The sequence below is a fragment of the Diabrotica virgifera genome, chromosome 5 (genome assembly GCF_917563875.1).
Source record: "Diabrotica virgifera virgifera chromosome 5, PGI_DIABVI_V3a".
Lineage (NCBI taxonomy): Eukaryota > Metazoa > Arthropoda > Insecta > Coleoptera > Chrysomelidae > Diabrotica > Diabrotica virgifera.
The window spans coordinates 195,788,425-195,811,288 of NC_065447.1; the positions used below are offsets into that span (position 1 = coordinate 195,788,425).

The window sequence follows — 22,864 nt, forward strand, 5'->3', positions numbered from 1 at the left end:
ACCGACCTGCTACGGCCAATTTCACCTTTTTAAATTAATGATTGGGGTTAATCAGGAACTCTGGATGAAATGATGTAAACGAAAATTCAGTTTGCTGTACAATTGGCGATTGTGTTTATTTTATTCAAACCTATATATTTTTTTAGTATGGGGCTGAAATTATTTTTGATTAACTATTTATATGGGAAATAAGCCAAAATTAAATTGATAAAATAACTTTATTATACTACTAAATTAAACAAAAATGTTGTTGCTAAGTAAAAAATTCTTCTAATAATTTATTTAATCTGACTCATTTATATTGGCAATTCAGACATATATTATACATTTTAAAGTAGAAGACTTTAAAATGATATTGCCAATATTTATGAGTTGCAGTCCTGGGACGACTTTACTGAAAGATAGTTCATTCGATTACATGAAATCAACCCCAACTCAAGAATGTCCGTCACGAGGTCTTTTCCTGGTTTTCCCTTGTGATTTTCTATGGAATCTCTAACGCGAGAATTTTACTGTCATTGTTGCATTTGGTTGTCTTTTTAAAGACAGATCACGTGCTATGATTATTTTTTTTGTGACGGATATTCTTGAGTTTGGGTTGATTTCTATCTTTCTGAACAATCTTTCAGTAAAGTCGTCACAGGAACGCAACTCATAAATATTGGCAATATCATTTTAAAATCTTTTACTTTAAAATGTATAATAGGTATATGTCTGAATTGCCAATATAAATGAGTCAGATTAAATAAATTATTAGAAGAATTTTTTACTTAGCAACAACATTTTTGTTTAATTTATTAGTATTTTGTATTTTTACAACGACACCCTATTTGGGCATCGAAACGTTAATGAAATTATTTTTTCAATTTAATTGTGGCTTATTTTCCATATAAATAGTTAATCATAAAAATGCCACAAGAAAATAGCTTCAGAACGAAATTATTTTTGGTATAATATTTGAAAATCTTTCTCAAAATTCACATTAAATTATTTTGTTTTGTTAGTTGGAAATAGAAATAATTTACTGTTCATAATAAAAAGTATGACAGATGTAAAGATATAATAGAAACGGAATTCGTTCATAATGCGCAAAAAAGTGGCGGTATTAATATTCGGCAGGTATAAATGTTTCAGAAATTCGAGTTGCCGCTTTAAAGATAAGCACTTGTCGGTATGTTAACATCGCATTAATCATTGTAAATTAGTCATTTTAGAACTTACAGGAAACACTTTCATATTAGTACAGTTAAAATTATTAGACGATAAATTTAAGCAAGAAAAATTAAACTTTTTTTTACTGTTAAGGACAAAAAAGCAAGTTCAGTAGCGGAACCGAATTTAAAATTATTCTGGACATAATATATTATAAAACATTATTTGGTTAAAACAGCTTATTTTTGTTGGTAAATAAATATATTAATAAAATATATTGCTAGGGTTCTGTTGGTTCTGTTAATATCCAAGAAGACTGGGTCTTCACCCATTTACATACACCCATTTACATAAGTAATTATACAGGGTGTTCAAAAAATTTTATTAAATAAAATATTTGACAAAAAATAGAAGAATGGATATAATTTATTTAATTCAAAATTCATTATACTGCTGTCAGAAATAATAAAATAATGTTTATTTTAAAATAAACATTTATTTTCGCTTAAATTAAATGTTCTTCTGAAGCAGGTGGCTGGCGGGAGCTGGCTTGGACATTTAATTTAATCGAAAAGCAATGTTTATTTGTAATACAAACTTTTTTTCTGTTTTCAGGCAACAGTGAAATGTATTTTGAATGAAATATATTACATATTATTCTTCTTTTTTGTTTGTAAAATAATTTAATTTAAAAAAGATTTTTGGACACCCTGTACAAATCATTATGTAAATCTTTATATTACTAAATAGAGAATTCAATAACCTTTCAAATGAGTTAACACACAACCCCAATTCCTATTTAAAAAATCGTCGATCGCGTCATCACACAAAGATCGATGACGTCACTAGTATGACATATATGCCAAAATATCATAATTTAAAAATAAAAATCGACCTATTTTGGGATTTTTCCTTATCTTCGACGGTTTACGAAATTACGAATTTATTCCTATCATTAGCGACACATTGCACTGTATGCATACACATAATATAAAATATATACCTACAGAATTTATTTAGGTGAACGATGACGGTCGCGAATTCAATGCTTTTTCCATATCCAAAAAGTGCACAACGTCGCTAAAGAAGTTTTCACTTGAAAAACTGATATGTCGTTTCGCTAATCTTACACACAACTGTCTACACTACAATCACAATAAAAATGCACTATACAGAAATAAACAAACCAAGACATGTTGAATGTTCGAGTAGCACTCCGAAATCATGATTTGGGAGTGCTCCTCGTGCTTGTTTATTTCTAGTGCATCTTTATTGCGATTGTGTTGTAGACAATTGTGTCTCAGATTAGCGATCGACATTCAGCGTGTTATTAAGATAAGTATAAATGGCTGTAGATCCAGAGCACGGATAGGTAACAAACTCTCAGAATCGTATGAAATAAGCAGTGACCTGAAACAAGGTGACACGCTGTCACCGCTCCTTTTTAATATAATCGTGGAGAAAGTAGTAAGAAAGATCAAATTAGAACAGAACTACTAACAGTAAATGGACCAAAATTTATCCTACTAGCATACGCGGATGACACTGACATTGTGGGAAACACAGTAACCAATGTGAAGGGGACTGTCAATAAATTAGAGATAGAGGCAAAAATGGGTTTAAATCTAAATGAAAAAAAAAAACAGCAAAAAAAAAGAAAAAAAAACGCACGTAAGTTATACTTCTATTATAATATAATTTCAACGAAATAAATATACCTACTTAACAGTTACAATACAAAAAATTAACAATAATTAACAAAAAGGAACCAAAATTTTACAATGCCAAATATTAAAAAAAAAAGAAAAAAATATGAATGGTCCGGGATTTGAACACGTAATCTCGCGATTTTTTGATCTCTGGTCCAATGCTCTACCAACAAGGCCATCAAGCCGCATGCTACTTACCTTTCAGATATACATAATTATACATCACGGTGACAAGTGAAATATAAAAATAGATGTTTTATTATTTTACGCCCAAGGAAGACAAATCCAAAAACACAAAATTATAATAAAAAACCTTTTAAACCACCTTTTTCAAATTGCGCAAGTTGTATTATTAATATTAATGTTAATAAATGAAATATAAATATTTTGACGTTTCACAATTTGACAATTCACTTTTAACTGCAGTGCCTTAAAAATTTTAAAGCACTAGTGCCTTAAAGTAGCATTTTAACGCTCCTATGGAGTCCTAAAAATTGCATTTTTAACACGTTTGTAGAAAAATATATTTAAAAACACTAATATATTATTTCCACACCTTTTCTGGACTGATACATACATAAATTAAAACATTTTGAAGTATAACTTCAAAAATATAATATGAAAACTATTTAAAAAGGCATTATAACTATTAACTAACCTTTGTTGTTTCTCTTCCCACAAATTTTAAAGCGCAACAACCATACATAACCAAACCGTCAACCGTCCAAACCACAGCTGCGCTACAGCTGCCATATTGGATAATTTTTGACATGTCATTTGAACATCCAATCAGAACAAAGTTATAATGCGCATGCGCCAGGATCGTAGGTTTTAACATATAAAAATTCAGCCTCATATCGCGCGTAAAGAAGTATAACTTCAAAAATTAATTTGTACAAAAAAATATTTACAACCAAAACAGTGTATTATTTAGATAATAATTGTAATATGTTAGTTTGTTATGTATTTAGAGTTAGAAATACAGAAAAAATTTCTCTGATTGAAAAAACAGATTTGTTTGTTTTTAAAATAACAAAATATCTGGCTAATTGGCTCGGCCAAGGCCATCAAATTCACAAAAAAAAAATCTAAATGAAAAAGAAAACGAAATATATGTGCATTAACAGACAAAAGAGACAAGATAAAATATGGCAAAATGCTACAATAGACCCATAAAACTTTGGAAATGTTTAAATATCTCAGAGCGACAATAACCGCAGATAAGAATACCACGGAGGAGATAAAAGGGAGAATTCAGGCAACAAATAGATGTACGTATAGCCTCCACAACACTATTAAATCTAAGAGTCTAACACGAACATCAAAAATCAGAATTTACAAAACAGACGTGAGACCTCGTGAGACGTGAACGCTGACAAAAGCAATTGAAAAAAACTTGTTTTGAGAGAAAAATTTTCGGAAGAATATTTGGACATTATCACGACCCGAATAGAAACCAATACCGAATGAAAACAAATTCCGAAGTCAAAATATATGTATAAAGCTAGCGACATAGTCCAAGAGATTAAATTCCAATGTCTAAGATCAATAGACTCCCTAATAACCGCCTTGCCAAGTTAATCTGGGAGGAAGCCCCGACAGGAAAAAGGCCCTTATAATGTTCACGAATTCGATGTAGTGATAATATATGCTCAGATTTTAGAACGATGGGGCTACCTACCGGCCCAACTATCATCCGAGATGGAAGCGAGTTCTACAGTCAGCCAAGACCCATTCCGAGTTGAAGTGCTACGAGAAGAAGAATAGTGCTGACCATACCCGTTTCATTTATTTACATTTGATATTTTTGCTTTTAATTTTATATCTACCGAGAAGTGGTCTGAATCTATATGAGCCCCATTAGATTAGAGAAAAAAAGTTTCTATTAGGATGTGAAATATTAGATTTTTCGATATAATTTAATCAGGCGGAATCCACGTTTCTTCCTGGATATTCTTGTGAGGAGAGTAGGAACGACCATACCCTTGGAAGCTGCAAGTCCTATGATTATATTTCCATTACCATTGGTAACATCATGAACACTACATTTTCCAATGTATAGTCTATATATTAGTCCAAGTAATGAAGCTTAAAATAGGACAAAACCTCGCAATTTTTACAGAATGGATCGATTGGCTTGAAAATTTAAAAATAAGTAGTGGATAGTCCAAGGATTAAAATCTATATGATGCCGAAAGACGCTTTTACCATGGGGGAGGTTGCTACCCCATCTCGGGGGTGGAAATTTTTTATTATATTTTCACCGCAAAGGTGGTAAAAACATTCATTCTAAGCAAAAAACGTCCCATACATTTTTTTGATAAAATTAATAGTTTTCGATTTATTCGCTATCGAAAGTGTTAGTTTTATATCGAAAAAATCAATGTTTTTAATGCAAAGTTTTCTGCTAATAACTCCAAAAGTTGTCGTTTTATCAAAATAACTTTACTTAATAAAAATGAACCTTTTAAAAAAATAAACAAAACCGTTTTTTTAAATATTCTTTAGGACCAATAGTAATCGAGCTACATTTTATTATATGTTAGCACTTCTTCGTCAAATGCTAAATATTGTAGTTTCAAAGTCAAAAGCCGGGAAAACTATGCATTTTTCGATGGTAACTTGTTTCACCTAATTTAAAGTATTTAAAAATATCCATCTCAAGGAATAAAAAAAGTCTCTAGCTCAAAAATTAAGTGACTTATAATGAAAAGAATGTCAGTACCTATTTTTTTCAGTGAAAACGTGATCGGAAGCAACTTTCTAATCACCACCCTTATTTAAATTTGGTGATTGACATTATTTGGTCTTCTTTATTTATGTAATATTAATAGGTTCCAGAAGTTTGACCGGCTTAAAATGATTAGTTGAAAAAAAAACGGAGTTGAATGCGAATTTAATTCCCAAAAACCTCGTTTGCAAAAAATTTTTCTACGGCAAAATTGGGTGTGCTATTGACAATTAAAACTTGTAATAACATGCAAAAACCACCTTTACCAATTTTCAAAGTTACCTCTTTTTGCGAATGAGCATTTTAAAAATATTCAATATTAACAGGCTTATAGATCTTCTAAAAACCTACAAAATTCTTTTTTAGCAAATATTCTGAGATAAAAAATTAAATAGTTACGATTAAAAAATCAATATTTTTTTTTGAAAAAAAAAGGAGAAATCCAATAAGAAGCATAATAATGTTAGTTAACAATATTTTTAGTCATTGGCCTTATTCATTATTCTTTATTTATGTATTATTAATAGATGCTAGAAGTTTTACTGGCTTAGAATGATTAGTTTTTTAAAAAACTGGAGTTAAAAGCTAATAACTAATTTTTGTAGTTTGGTAAAAAATGCCATTTTCTTCAGAATAGAAAGATTATCTTCAGAGATAGGAAAAAATGTTTAAATATGAAATTGTAGGTTATTTAATTCTCAAGAACATGGTTTGAAAAAATTTTCTCTACGGCAAAAATTGAGTGAATCGTAAGTGAGTATTATCGAAAGACATTGATTTTTTCGATATAAAATTAACACTTTCGATAGCGAATAAATCGAAAACTATTAATTTTCTCAAGAAAATGTATAGAATATTTTTTGCTTAGAATGAATATTTTTATCAACTTTTGCGGTCAAAATATAATAAAAAATTTCCACCCTCGAGATGGGGTGGCAACCACCCCCATGGTAAAAGCGCCTTTCGGCATCATATAGATTTTTATCCTTGGACTATCCATTACTTATTCTCAAATTTTCAAGCAAATCGATCCATTCTGTAAAAATTGCGAGGTGAAAAGCTTCGGTTCCTGGACTATATACAGAGAGGATCTAAATTATGGAATAAATTCATTTTCTCTAAAATGGACGACTTAAGAGAAGAATTTTAAAACTGGTCGATTTATATTTTAAATTACAATTTTTTGACATATATTTTATACTAGTGACGTCATAAATCTGAGCGTGGTGACGTAATCGATGTTTTTTTAAATGGGAATAGGGGTCGTGTGGCACCTCATTTGAAAGGGTATTCAATTCTGTATACAGTAATTTAAACACCAATATCATTATTTATACAGGCTGGTCAAAATGATCATTTTTGAATTAAATTGATTCACAAAAAAATAAGAAGGTACGCAATTTATTTAAGTCAAATACATTCTATCGCGGTCAGAAAATAGAAAAAAAATGTTGGCAAATAAACATTGCTTTTCGTTTAAATTAAATGTTCAAACTGCCAAGAGGTAGGTGGGAGGCTGTTTGTGAATTTAAGCGAAAAGAAATGTTTATTTGTGAAATAAACATTTTTTCTATTTACTGACAGCAGTACAATGTATTTTGACTTAAATAAATTACATATATTCTTCTTTTGGCGTCAATTAATTTAATTCAAAAATAATTTTTTGTTCCCCTTGTATAAATAATGATATTATCGTTTATATTACTGAATAGAGAATTGAACACACTTTCAAATCAGGTGCCACACTACCCCTATTCCTATTTTAAAAAAATCATTGATTACGTCATCACGCTCAGATGAATGACGTCACTAGTATGAAATATAATATGCCAAACAGTTGTAATTTAAAAATAAAAATCGACCAGTTTCAGGATTTTTCTCCAAAGTCGTCCACTTTTGAATTTATTTCATAATTTATGTCTTCTCTGTATTTTCTTTCCCTATACAAAAACACGTAAATCAAAAAATATAACAGAAATATGTGAAAATCGATAGAAATTTTCTACAACTTTCTGTTTTGTTAGTTGTAATGAATAGTTAGTGTATGAATGTGGAACGTTTTTACCAATGTTTATAACTTAACATAAAGTTTGGATCTAAATGTTATATTTAAAAAATCATATTCTTCATTATTTTTAGGTATTATTTTAGATTTTGTTGTATAATTCTATATTAATTTTTGTAGGTGGATGTGAAACTAGAAATTCAAAAGTTAAACCAGAAGCTGAACCACGTAGAAGAAATGATGTTCGAACTCCTGAAGAGATTGGGACCAGAGAGCGGCTCGAGTTCCCAATCACCGAATGAGACCGAGTCCAAAAAGTCTTCCAATACGCCACCAGAAAGGCCTACCGACCTTCTGCCCCGATCAACGGAAGGAACTGGTTTAGGCTCTGTTATACTTAAAAAACGTAGGTCTAAAACGAGAATCAAGGGATCTGCCCCTCAGGTTAGTTACCAATAAAAATCTTGTATTTTCTACGTTAATATTTTCTTTGCTCAAATTTAAGAAGAACGCTGCAACAGAATCACTTAGCGAGAGAAAAGTAGCGAATACTCACATATTAAAGAAGAAAACCCCGTGGTTTAGTTAGAGAGGAAGTTAAGATAAAATGTGAAGAAAAGAAGAAAGTCCTTTTACAATACAGAACGAAACAAACACAACAGGCATACAACCACTACAAACGAATCAGAAACGAAACGAATACTTTAGTGAGGCAAATAAAAAGGGAGCAGTGGCAGAGTTTCTCAAAACAGATGGAACACGACTTCTACGGAACACAAAAAGAAGTATGAAGAATGATCAGAGGGCAAGGAAAGGAGATGAACGAATTATTAAAAACGAAACACATTCAGAAGGAAACATGGGCAGATTACTTCCGATCTCTATTTGCTAAAGGCGACGATAATGAACCACCAACACCTGAAGTTACAACTAACGAAGAAATAAACATCGAGGAGGGAGAGGTAAAGGAAGCATTAAGAAAATTAAAAAATAGAAAATCTCCAGGAGGAGAAAAAATATCGAACGAACTCCTAAAGTACGGAGGACAAGATCTAACTAAACAACTACTAAAACTAATACAAAAAATAATAGAACAAAACAGAATACCACAAGAATGAAGATCAAGCATCTTAATACCTCTCTTTTAAAAAGGTGACCAATCAGACCCGGAGAATTACAGAGGAATTAACTTATTAAACACAACATTAAAATTAACAACCAAAGTGATAACAAACAAATAGAATGAAATTATAACATTAACAGAAGAACAACAAGGTTTTAGGTCGGGAGAGTCATGCACTGACGCTATATTTATAATGAGGCAAGTTCAAGAGAAATCGTTGGAATACAACAAACCGGCATAATTATGTTTCGTGGACCTTAAGAAAGCATTTGACAGGGTCACATTAAAGGACGTTATTCATTTGTTATACTGAGAAAGGTACCTCTAGGAATAATTAAAACGATCGAAAACATCTACCAGAACAACACAATAAAAGTAAAAGTGGAAGCCGAACTAACTCAACCAATTGAAGCCAGCAATGGGATAAGACAGAGCGATTCCTTGAGTCCTTTATTGTTTAACCTGATCATGGAGGAAATAATAAAAAAAGTAAGAACTAAAAAAGGATACCAAATGGGAGAAAAACAACTTAAAATATCTGCTAAGCGGACGATGCAATACTAATCTCTCAAAGTGAAAATGATTTACAACGTATGCTGCACCAATTCAACATAATCGCCAGAAAATTTAACATGTAAATTTTCTCACAAAAGACAAAATGCATGGTTATAACAGCAGATCCTGTAAGATGTAAATTTGAGCTGGAAGGTCAAATCATAGAACAAGTGATGGAATTTAAATACCTAGGCACACTATCTAGCTACGGAAGGGTCGAAACAGAAGTGGAAAAACTGTTGATTTATTAAAATAACTTGATATAATAAATGTTGCTTAAAATTTGTCCCTCTCTCGATATATGGCATTATTTTTAATAAAATAATTTTCACCCCGAGAAGGGGTGGTATCCAACCCCAGGGTGAAAGCGCAAGTTGGCACCATGCCACTTTTGTTTGTTTGGGTATCTAACTAGTTACCAATTTTCATGCAAATACATGAAGATTCAACGAAATCGGAGGTGAAAACCTTCAGTCACTACATTTTGCCCTTTCACCCCTTATTGCTATTTCCTGTATCGACTGAGGTGTCAGCCTGCAAGGGATCATATTTTACATACTCCATATTACTTATGACGATGATTTTTGACCTCCGGGCCTTCATGTATAATGTTTTAAAGAGCATAAAGACATCTGTTGCGGTTTGTATTTATTATAACACATAAATTCGTTTTTTAATTATTTACATAATATTGTATAGTAGAGAGGTCTTGTTTGTTTGCTAAACTAAATTTACTATTCTTCATTTTAGGTTCCCACGCCTTCAAGTGGAAAGGTAACCTCACCAGACAGCGCGGCAACGAGTCCAACCGAAACAACCAAAATGTTGGACGAACCCGTGCAAACCCCGTCCTCTCGCAAACCCAAGGACTTTCTTTAACAGTAATAATAATTTTTTTTAGGATTTTCATTGAAGCTAGAATTAGTAAAAGCCTATCGTAATTTTTCTAAAGGAGTAAAAACACACGTCGCGTTGAAATGCTCTTAGCATGTACAACAATGAAAGTACAACTCTTATAAGTAGTACTACATTAATCCAAGTGTTCTTATGAAAAAGAGGAGCAAACAAGGAAAGGCTGCTTGATGTCTATCTAGGACTGTACAAATTGTGTCACGGTTCGCAAGGAAGCTAAATGTGCTGAAGAGACAGTTTTCGTAGGTACTGAATCAATTTATTATAGAACAATTCTTTAGATGAAATTATAAAAATGTTGAAAGGAAACACTTATTTCACTAGGTACATTTTCAAAATACAAACATAAAAAATTCTCTGGCTAACGGCATTAAGGTGATACAGTAGCGATCAACAGGTAGCCAAAACGCGTTCCAAAATTGCGGCTGTAATTTTGAATATTTTTTCGAGATATTTGGTACACGTGTTCTTAATATAATAAAGAATGGCGGTACAGAGCCCAATTTAAAAAATATATTAATATGTGGAAATTGCTCTGTAATTAAATACAATATTAAAAAAACGAGCCTGTACCGCCATTAAGAAGAACAAAAAAATACACTTTCTTCAAATAAACTTTTTTATACGATGCCTAGATTTTGTGTCATTTTGGAACTACTAATGAAATAAAAAATTTTAGTAGTTCCAAAATGACACAAAATCTAGTAATCGGATAAAAAAGTTTATTTAAAGAAAGTGTATTTTTTTGTTCTTCTTAATGGCGGTACAGCCTTGTTTTTTTAATATTGTATTTAGTTACAGAGTAATTTCCACATATTAATATATTTTTCAAATTGGGCTCTGTACCGCCATTCTTTATTATATTACGAATACGTGTGCCAAATATATCGAAAAAATATTTAAAATTACAGCCGGAATCTTCGACCGCGTTTTCGCTACCTGTTGATGCTACTGTTTCCTCTTAAGCGTTATTTGTTAGTAAAACTTGATTTTTATGAACTTGTAATATTTTCTAATATATTACATAAGGTATATAGAATCATAACAAAATATTTTTTTTATTATGCTGTTTAATTTTTTATCAACTGATTGCTTTTCTATCGCCTGTTCTATATCGATGTAAAATCATGAAATAAAAGAATTGAAAAATAGCAGCAATGTTAGATGGATTCCTTCTAAGAGATCTAATTACCGTATATTTATGATCGCCATTAAAGCAACTATCAAAAAAGAAGTATCACGTGGGTAACTGAAGAAATACATACTGGAATGGAAACCCAACCTAGAGAAACTCTACCAAGAAGTCCAAGAGAGTGGTGATCCTGAAACTTGGGATCAAATTCTTAATAATTTAGATGTTAAAACCGCAAAACTAGAAAGAAACGGAGAAAGGTAAATACTTCAAAAGATCAAGGAGTAAAGCATTGAAACTCCTTAAGAAATTAGGCAGCTCCAACTCTCCGACTAAGAAAGTTAGGAACTAACAGCTGACGAAAAACTGTAGGGGTTGTAAAACGCTCTAAAGCCCCAGAAGTTAAAAAACACCATGCGGCAATTAAAAAAACTTCGCCGAACAATCGGAGCCTCGCAAAAACACTACAAACTCTTTGAAATAGAGGAGGTAAGTAAGGTATTGAACGATACCAAATCTGAAAAAGTACCATGATTTGACGGAAACCACCTAAAATGTGACTAAGTAAATCCTACTCTAATCTCCTCACAACGGAATATGTGCCAGCGGATTTTGAAAAAGCAAAAACAATTGCAGTGCTTGAACACATTCAACCAGAGAACGTGGTAGAAACCTACCGCCCGATTGCATTGTTGAGTCATGTTATTTGGGAGGCTACTAGTGAACAGACTCAGCTACGTAATTCTGTAGTGCGTACCAATACAACAGATCAACTCTTACCGCACATATACAGTCTGTTCCAACGAAAATTTGACCCCCTCAGAAACTCAGAAACCAAGAGCTTCTTCAAAATTTAAAAAACACGTCAAATTTTAATGGAAGGGGGACGAATTTCCATGCAAAATTCATGCCCTCAAATGTAACGCCCTACTGCCCCGGATCGACCACCACTTTTTTTAGCAAGTGCCACTCGACTACACATGCTATTTAAAAAAAACTGAGGGGCAGGGAAAGAGGGACGAATTTTGCATGCAAATTCATCCCCTCCCTCAATACAAATTGATATGTTTTTTTTTTTAATTCTGAAAAAACTCTTGGTTTGTGAGTTACTGGGGTGGGGGTCAAATTTTCGTTGGAACGCTCTGTATAAGCCGGTTTTCACCGATGGTTAAAAACTACGTTAGCTTACATTGATCTAACTGCTGCTTACGACATCGTTTGGAAAGACGTACTTTCAATACTATACCGTGTAACCGAGTTGCTAGCCTACTAAACAATATGCTGTTTTTAAAAAATAATTGGCGGTAGTAAGAGCATGGAAAAAATAGGCTTCTTCTTGGATCGGTGCTTGTCAATCCTCTTCAGTCTGTGTATATCTCACCTCCCTCCAATGATGGCAAATCAATATCCATATGCTGATGACTTAGCATTAACCAACGGCCACAACACAAGAAACGGTGCAAGCAAGATATTGACAGAAGAGTTGATAGGAATAAAACGGAGGTTGCCTACTTCCATCTGAATAACAAGCAAGCAAACAAAGAGTGAAGTATATTTTTTCAATAATAACCCGCTACGTCTTAACCTATACCCGAAATATCTTCTTTTTTTTTAATTGAGGTGGAACGGGCACTAGGGACACCTTCCCAGTCTTATCAGACTAGGGAAGGTGTCCCTAGTAGTACTGTTGGACTCGAACAGCAGAGGAAAACACGCTGGTGCCCATAGACCAGAGTATGGTTCATGCGTCTCGCGTGCCCTTCATTACCAGCCGCCTACCAACTAAAACCACCCCTCTTCCGACCCGGAACATCCCTTGACGTGTTCATTAGTGAACGACACATGGGGATATTCCGCGCGGTATGTAAGTGTCTCAAAACGATTTGCTAAGCCCTGTTGTGCTATCCTAACCTTCCTAAAAGCGGAAAGGAGGATATGATCTTTGAGTAACGTGACTTATGATGAAAAGGGCTGCATTCCCCTCCCGTACCATACTCGTCCACATAAATATCTCGAAATACCCGAAATATCTGGATATAACAATGGTTAGAAAGCTGCCATTCAAAAACTTCTAGAAAACACTGCCGTCAAAATGAACACTCGAAATAATAGCATCCACGAATTATGCGAAACATCTTGGGGATCTCAGAATATTAGCTCTAAGTCTGGTTAACTCACTAGAACTGAATACTGAGCTCCAGTGTGGCTAAAGAATAGTCATGTAGTAAAAATCGACATCAAACGCAATCAATCCATGTTTATAATAAAAGTACCCCTAAGCCATGACTCCGAGTCATATTACACCTCCAGACATCCGTAGACAAGAGAGTCTGCTAAGGGAATATAAAAACATAATTGCAAACCCCCACCCAACGATACGTATACAATATCCGATATATCGGGCTGAAGTCACTTAAATCTAGCTCGATCCCGTTCCTTACGACCTCACCCTCATCTTGAATTACGAAGATTTCAGAGACCACGTGAAATTTAAGAAATTCTGGGAGAATGTAGCCCCAATACAGTCATTATATTACAAAGCATCATCATCATTCTCTTTGCCTTATCCCTATGTGGGTCGGCTTCCCTAATTGCATTTCTCCACACAATTCTATCCTGGGTAATAACAATATTAATCCCCTTTACCAACATGTCCTGCCTAATCGTCTCCCCCCACATCTTCTTTGGTCTTCCTCTCCTACTCCTTCCAGGAATCTGCACTTCAGCTACTCTTTGTATTGGATGATTAACGGCTCGACGTTGAACATGACCAAACCATCTCAACCTATGCTCTCTTATTTTGGCATCGATTGGTGCCACATCTAGACTTCCCCTAATATACTCATTTTTAATTTTATGTTTTGTTGTCACTCCACTCATCCATCTAAGCATTCCCATCTCCGCCACATGCATTCGTTGTTCCTCTTTCTTTTTCACTGCCCAACATTCAGTTCCGTACATCATAGCCGGTCTTATGGCTGTTTTATAGAATTTTCCTTTCAGCTTCATTGGAACTTTTCTGTCACACAACACACCACTCGCTGCCTTCCCGCCTTCCACTTCATCCATCCAGTCCTAATTCTACTGCATGCATCTCCATCTATTTCTCAATTATTCTGTAATACCGATCCCAGGTACTTAAAACTATTGCTTTTTACAATCAGTTCACCATCCAAAAATACCATTTTATTTGTAGTAACTCCATCTTTAAATGAACATTACAAATACTCTGTCTTTGTCATTATATTACAAATGATAATGTTAATAATAATGTTTAAAGTTGAAATGTTGAAATTGATGTTGAAACTCCCACAGGAAATCTGGATGTTGAAAGTTGTACCCAATGAAATATGATGTGAATATCATACAGAATTTTAGTAAATACTTAACCGCATGGGCCTTGTTTCAAAAAAATTTATTTCTGATTCTGGTACACTTAAATCGAGTATAAATTAATATCATACCAAAATTTATCTAAAATTTATTTAAATAATAACTTTACTATATTTAAAAAATATGTCTGATCTATTATAATCCAGGTTAATTTTTTGGGGACCCTCAAAAATTATAACTTTGACTTTTTATTATATTTTTGCTATTTTCTTGTTATTGTAACTCCTACATGAAGTATATTTGGTACTTTTATTAAAAATATTATAATATATAGATATAACTCTACATGCCATGGCACTTGAATAATTGGATATAATTTAAATTATTTTCTGCGTTGCCAAGATGTTACAACAATTTTGCAGAAGTTATTATATACATATATGAATCTGTTTTAATCTACCATTAGCTTATCAAAAATTTCTTCGATTTACATAATATAATCAATAGGCACTTTATTTCTTTTAAGCAGTTTTATACTATGCTACATACAGTATTTTACAATAAAAAACAAAACAATTTTGAAAGCATTTCCTACCTTTCGACTTAAATATCGTAAGAAGCTTAAAAACGTTATTTTTCTTGTCCCTTTTTTGTATTATTTGCTTTTTTGTGCAAATTTTTTTACTAATTACTCGATCTAATGTGTACTTATTATAGAATATATTTATAAATAAAGAATATTTAGTTATTATCAGACGTTTGGAAACGCATATATATTACGTTATCTATGTTTTCAGATTTATTTAATATGTTATATTATAGAAATGTTATTTATTTTGTAATTATTTATTTACGTATTTTGAGAACACTCTGTAAATAAAAATATATCTGGTATCTGTATTAAGGTTCGTTCTAACGTCAATAGGTGCAACTAGATTTGAGTTTGTCGAAGGAATAAAAAATATAAATTTAATTTTTTATTTTATAACTATATTATAATAATAGAATCTTTATAATTTAATGAATGATATATTTATAGTTTTACAAATAATACCAAAAAAGCTTTCGCATTTTGCTTTTATTTTTAGGTTTCAACGAAATAAGTAAATGTAACCCAAAAGTAAATATTCCATTTTACAGGAAAAGTAACATTATAATAACAAAAAACAGTGTTAATAAAAAAAAGTCCATACAGAAAATCTTCTTCTTCTTTACGTGCCATCTCCGCGAGACGAAAGTTGGCAATCATAATTGCTATTCTCACTTTTGACACTACATCCCGAAAGAGTTCAGTTGAGCTGCATCCAAACCGTCCTCTGAGATTTCTCAGCCATGACATTTTTCTCCTACCTATGCTGCGCCTTCCTTGAATCTTTACCTGCATAATTAATTTTAGGAGTTCATATCTGTCACCACATGTTATATGACAGTATTGAAGTTTTCTTATTTTGATGGAATCCAGTATCTCCCTGCTATTCTGTATTCTCCTTAATACAGAAAATCTTCTTCTCTTCTTCAGGTGCCATCCTCATTCCGAAGTTTAGCTATCATCAAGGCTATGCGTATTCTTGATACCGTAGATCTAAATAATTGGCAGCTGCTGCACTTGTACCAATCTCTTAAATTCTTCAACCATGAATGTTTTCTTCTGCCAATGGATCTTTTACCTATTATTTTTCCCTGAATAATTAATTGTAGTAGCTGGTACTTTTGTCCCCTCATTATGTGTCCCAAGTATTGCAGTTTGCGCTTTTTAATAGTAAGTAAGTAAGTAAGTAATACAGAAAACACTGGTCATCAAATTCGGTCAGCACATTTCCTGGAGCATGCAGGAATTTTTATCTGAATTATGTGCAATAATTGCAATAATTCATTTTAATTGGACCGGGTATTGGGTCCTCTTGGAAAAGAATCCCAGCGCATTTTGTAGCTGTTTATGCATTATTATAACTCATCTAAAGTCATCTCCAGCAGATGCCACACTAATATTAGCAGCGAATGAATGAAATTAATAAAGTCGAAATGATTACCATCACCGAACTGAGAAATTCAGGCTTCAGTTTAACACCGAAAAAACAAAGACAATGATGGAGACAGATAAAATAATAATAATAATAATAATAAAGACATATTTACAGAGGAGAAAAATACATGTTTCTACTACTCATAATGGAAAGTTAAAGGAAAGTCCAGGAAGGTGAAGATGCTCCTGGTTAAAGAATGTAAGAGACTGGACAGACATGGACACATATTTTGTTCTTAAGAACAGCTCAAGGTAAAGAGCAATTTGTTGTACAAATTTGATGTTATAGCTAACTTTCAGTAACAAAGAAGGCACCTTAAGAAGAAGAATTTAATCAAGTTCTTTCTGGTATTTCCATTAATGTTTACTTTTGATTGGAGAAAAGTATTTTCATTATTTGTTAAAAATTATAAATATTTAAAATTCATTAAAAAATTCATTAAATTTAAAGTGTTCATTTATAACTAATAATTATTTCTTGCTTGCAAAAGACTGATGTAAATAATTTATAAAACAATTAGGGACTGTAGGTAGTTGTGAACACTCCTAGTTTGCGATATAGATTTAGAGAAAAAATTACTATTAAATAAGAATAATATATGTTAGAAAATTTGACTCAGTAGAAGCTTTTGATACGACACACACTTAGAATGGATTAGAAAAATAAGGAATTGTTAAAGTTAAAATCTTCAATATTAATGTTTATTTTAAAAATTTTATGTAAATGTTAAAAGAGCTATAATGATTTTAGATTTTATGCCTTGTTGACTAGATATTTTAAATAATTTTTACTTGATGGTGAAATAAATTTTTCAATTTCAGTTTATCCAAATTAAGAGATAAGTAAACCAATAAAATGTTCTTCGCTTTTTGTCTCAACAATTTTGATAATTCTGACCAAATGTATATTGTTAAGTATGTTATATACGATCTTAGATTTTCTTCTAAGAATAATATATGAATCAAAAGCAATAATATTTTATTAATATATGACTTAAAGGTATTGTACACTTGCCTGTTTCGTTCCATAAATCTAAGTGTGGTGAAACTCATCTTTTAATAATTAGAATGACAGATAAGCTGTTATAATTTATTGACATCTTAACCTTAAACAAACCATACAACTTCCATACGTGTTCATAAATTCTATACAAAGAAAGAAAATACTGATAGGAATTCAATCTAATATCTTTAATAGCATTTTTTGTTTTCTTTAGTTATAAGTACCTAGATTGTAAGTGTATAAATAAATAACTTCTTTAAAATAATTAGTTTTTGTTACAATTCAAAACGGCAAAAGGTGTATGTTTTAAAAAAACTGATAGTGTGTAAAATATTTATTAAAAATCAGCTAAGTACTTTCAGTATATCAAAATTCCATCATCAGAATTTCGTCTGATAGGTATAAGCACCTCATAGAAGAGTAATAATTATTATTGACCAACATATTACATTTGAAATTTATTCAGGGCTAAGCCTTTAATCATGTGTAAAAACCCTTAAAAATATATAATATCACATCGATGTGAGTAATTCACAATATGGCTACCACATATTACATTGAAGAATGTTCAATGTCCATTGTTCAATGTAATATGTGGTAGCCATATTGTGAATGGCTCATATCGATGTGATATTATATATATTTTTAAGGGTTTTCACACATGATGAGAGGCTTAGCCCTGCATCAATTTTAAGTGTAATATGTTGGTCAACAATTACTCTTCTTCTTCTTAACGTGCCCTATCAAGTCCCCTTGACGTTGGCGATTAACATGGCGAAACTGTCTCTGTCTCGAGCTATTCTAAATAGGTGTTCTGCTTTCTTTATTCCTGTCCACTCCCGGATATTCTTCAACCAAGAGGCCTGCTTTCTACCAATTCCTCTGCGTCCTTCGATTTTACCCATCATAATAAGTTGAAGAATATTATACCGGTCTCCCCTTACTACGTGTCCAAAATAGGCCATCTTTCTATATTTGATGTTATCAAGCAGCTCGCGGGTAGCATTTGCTCTCTTAAGGACTGCCACATTTGTCAGCATAGCCGTCCATGGTATTTTCAGAATACGTCTGTGCAGCCACATTTCAAAGGCCTCCAAACGGTTAATGGTGGATATTTTTAATGTCCATGCTTCGACACCATACAAGAGGACTGACCAAATGTAGCATTTAATCATGCGCTTTCGAAGTTGAAGTTGCAAGGTATCATTACAGAAGAATGACCTCATTTTTAAAAATGTGGTGCGGGCTCCACATTTACAATTACTCTTCTATGAGGTGTTTATACCTATAAGACGAAGCTTTGATAATGGCATTTTGATATGCTGAAAATACTTAGCTGATTTTTAATAAATGTTTTTCACACTATCAGTTTTTGAAAACAGACAACTGTTGCCGTTTCGACTTATATAAAAGTGTGTACAAGTCATACAATCTTTTTCTATTTTTTTCTATTTATTTGTTACAAGTGTCCATTTTTAAGCTTCTTTGTTGACAGTTGCCATGGAATTCTTGGAATTCTATGGAATTCTTTTTATATTTTTTGTACAATGAGTTTGTAGTATCTAACTTTAATTCCCACTTTTTTCTCTCTTTTTACATTAAGTCTAAGAGATTGCAGTTTTCCTTTTTGGCATTGTTGACCCTTCTTGCTGCATTTTTTGTATTTTTTAAGCTTTATGTACCTGGTACCTCGTCTTTATAGATTAGCATATAGCATATACCAATGTGTTACGGAGATAATGTTTCTTTTATTGCTTAAACAGATAGATTCGATGAGGTAGGATTTGGCCTATTCCACTGCAACCTTTTCAGATCTATTGTAGTCCTCGAACCCTAAATTATATTCCCTAGCCTGACCCTTTTTAAAAGGTGTAAGGATATCGAGACTGAACGTTCGATGCAGCTCTTTTTCGGTGGTTTTTCTTTCGTCGAATTTAAAGAACCAGATATTTGCCAGGCTGTCACACTAACACAAAATGTGCTCTGATATTTTTTCCTCTAGATGACAGAATCCTCATAGGTCATCATCATCCTCGTATGCCAATCCCATCAGCTTAACTGCTTACTCAGTTTACAGTTCCCTGTTAGAAGATCTACTGTAGATTTGACCTCCTTTGCTTATAAGGTATGCCATATATTTTGGAGAATATTCTTTAATGAACTGTTTCGCCTCTCTTTGTCCTGGTCAATTTCTGGTGAAGATTTGTGAGCTACTCACTTTCTTGAAGCTGTTGTTATTACTGCCTTCTCAAGGCCGAAGAAAGTTTCCAGTCCAATGAATGGCCTGCATGAGCCTTGTTTGGCTATTTCATCTTCTTTTTCATTACCCCTATGACCCTAGTGCCCCGGTGCCCAGGCTACCCGTAACCCAGGCTGCCCGATTTCCTAGTTTATTTAGCACTTGTTTTGTTATTTTCATTGTATACCGTAGGCCAAAGAGATAGCAGAATGCCTTTCTATAATCCTGAAGGCGCACTAGCTAAACTAAAGGAAAACTTTATATCTGTCTTTATTTAATTTTCTTGCTTTATACAATAGTTATGAGAAACAAGCCTTAATTAAAAATTCATCTGGATTTTGGTACACAATTGATAATAAATAATTAAGATTTCTGTTTGCAGATTGTTGTTTCTTTTTAGTGCTTTTATTTTCAGTTACTGACCTATGAACGAAACAGACAATTATACACAAAATTATTTTAAAAATTGATAATGTATATTTTATTCATTTTTGCCATCGTTTGTCGCATCTCGTTATAATGACATTGTTAAATACATGATTATATTACTAATACATTAATATTTAAAAACTCTAATCTAGTTATGAAGCATCTTTATCTTTGATAGGATCAGATGGTACACATGTATGAAAATGGATGTCATTTAGTTTACTTAATTTTCTGATTTATTGTTATTTTTCATAATTTTTGCAACTAGTTCAAATTCTTCTTTTTATTTAGAATGTAAAAAATTAAAATCAAACAATTATTGTGTGACTGATTAGAAATAGATAATTACATGTGTTTTGCTTTATAACAGATTTTCTACGCCTTCCGCCACCTCTCCGTCTCCAGTTTCTATGCTCTTCTGTCATATGTTGAGCCTCTTCTAGGTTTCTTGCTGTTAATTTTTATTGATATCGTCATGTCAACTTCCTCCCTTTCTTTCAAACCTTGATATAGTGTAGGAAACAAAGGTTGAACCTTGCAAAATGGACACAAGTCCGGTTTTATTTTTTTCTGGTATATCAAGGGGTGCTTATTATAAGACTAACTTTTTCTGAAAAAATTTCGCCGCGGAACCCCCCTTTTCACCCCTTTAAATGGGGTAATTTGTGGTTTTTGCGGAACGTAGCCCTTCCTGTAGCTTTTACAAAAAATTTCTTTTATAGCAATATGAAGATATATTTTCTACGATTTATTTCCCGACAGCATCTGTCTATCATCCACCGTTTAGCGGGGGTGACGTCCCAAAGTTGACAAGTTTTTAAAAAAGATGTTTTTAAAAAAATATATATTTTTCCCTAACTGTAACGGAAATTAAGAAGAAATCCTGCGTCAATTATTCACAAATAATTGATTGATTTTTTGGTATAGGTTTCACTTAAGGGTAATTGCCTTTTTTTTAATTACAGGGTTTTACATTTTAAAAAACCCCTTTTTATACCATCTGAACCGTTTATGCTAGAGTAAAAATACTTTCAGGGATTACCCAGATTCTGGTGCTATTTACAAATTTGTCTAATTCACCCCCATTTTTTCTCCGGAACCACCCAAAAAAAAAGAAGAATTAATAAATAAAGTGGTTTTCTTAGAACCCTTCATACACAATGCCCTTTATTAATATGCTTCATATATCATTTTATGCACGTTATTATTACCCATGCATGGACACCAAAAGCGATTTCCTAGTGCAACCCCTGTAGCCAAAAAAAAAATAAATAAAATGGGGGGTTGAAATTTTTTTTTGTTTTTTGCTTTTTGATCCATATGGGCATATGCTTCATCAATAGTGCTTTTCAAAAATATATATGGTTATTGCAACATCCCTGCGGAAACCACCCCTATCCTTGAAAATATACTGCAGAAACTACCCCTATCCCTTTTCGAGCATGTTTTTACGATTTTCTCATTACCTATATATTCTTTTTAAACAAAACTTATACAAGGTTAAAGACCACTATTTACTATAAAAATTAGATCCTATTCATTTTTTTGTATAAGCAACCGTTACGGCACAGTGGCGCCGTAAACTTCATATATGCTTTGGCGGGCTCCAGTTTTTGTTTTTTTTTTTTTCGTCATCTGTTCGTTTTATTGATAAAGTACTTATATAAAATAAAACAACAGAGTGTCACCTACAAATTATGACTTATGCACATTTTACAACCTTTGCGCCCCAAAGCCACAGTGGTGGCCCAAAATCAATTTTTGCATATTTTCGCCACCTACATGCATTTTATTTCATTAATGCTACCTTAATAGCACAATATTTAGCCTTAGGTGGTCGCTAAGCAGTGGCGGATCCAGGGAGGGGTGATGGGGGTGATCACCTCCCCCCCCTCTCAAACCAAGTGATATTATATTCAAAGATTATAAAAATATTCATTTATTTTTATAGAAATTTAGCCAATTGGCACCCCCTCTTAACGATGCTGGATCCGCCACTGTCGCTAAAGCATAAAAAGCCATTCTTATAAAAATAATATTATATAAGTATTTCTATAAAAATAAATGAATATTTTTATAATCTTTAAATATAATATCACTTGGTTTGAAAGGGGTGGGGATGATCGCCCCCATCACCCCTCCCTGGATCCGCCACTGCTTAGCGACCACTTAGGGGTCAATATTGTGCTATTAAGGTAGCATTAATGCAATAAAATGCGTGTAGGTAGCGAAAATATGCAAAAATTGATTTTGGGCCACCAGTGTGGCTTTGGGGAGCAAAGAATGTAAAATGTGCATAGGTCATAATTTGTAGGTTACACTGTGTTGTTTTATTTTACATAAGTACTTTATCAATGAAACGAACAGATGACGAAAAAATAAACAAAAACTGGAGCCAGCCAAAGCATATATGAGGTTTACGGCGCCACTGTGCCGTAACGGTTGCTTATACGAAAAAAATGAATACGACCTAATTTTTAGAGTAAATAGTGGTCTTTAGCCTTGTATAAGTTTTGTT

The 22,864-nt window shown here is 32.6% G+C and overlaps 1 protein-coding gene across 1 annotated transcript in view; it reads left to right on the forward strand.

Annotated features, from left to right (window-relative positions):
- Positions 1–10,645, forward strand: part of LOC114324956 (potassium voltage-gated channel protein eag) — a 198,331-nt gene extending 187,686 nt beyond the window's left edge. Inside the window, exons 8-9 of the mRNA XM_028272911.2 lie at positions 7,778–8,041; positions 10,026–10,645. Coding sequence (XP_028128712.2) covers positions 7,778–8,041; positions 10,026–10,154 — 393 coding nt within the window. The 3' untranslated portion in view covers positions 10,155–10,645. The remainder of the gene's footprint in view (positions 1–7,777; positions 8,042–10,025) is intronic.
- Positions 10,646–22,864: the final 12,219 nt, after the last annotated feature.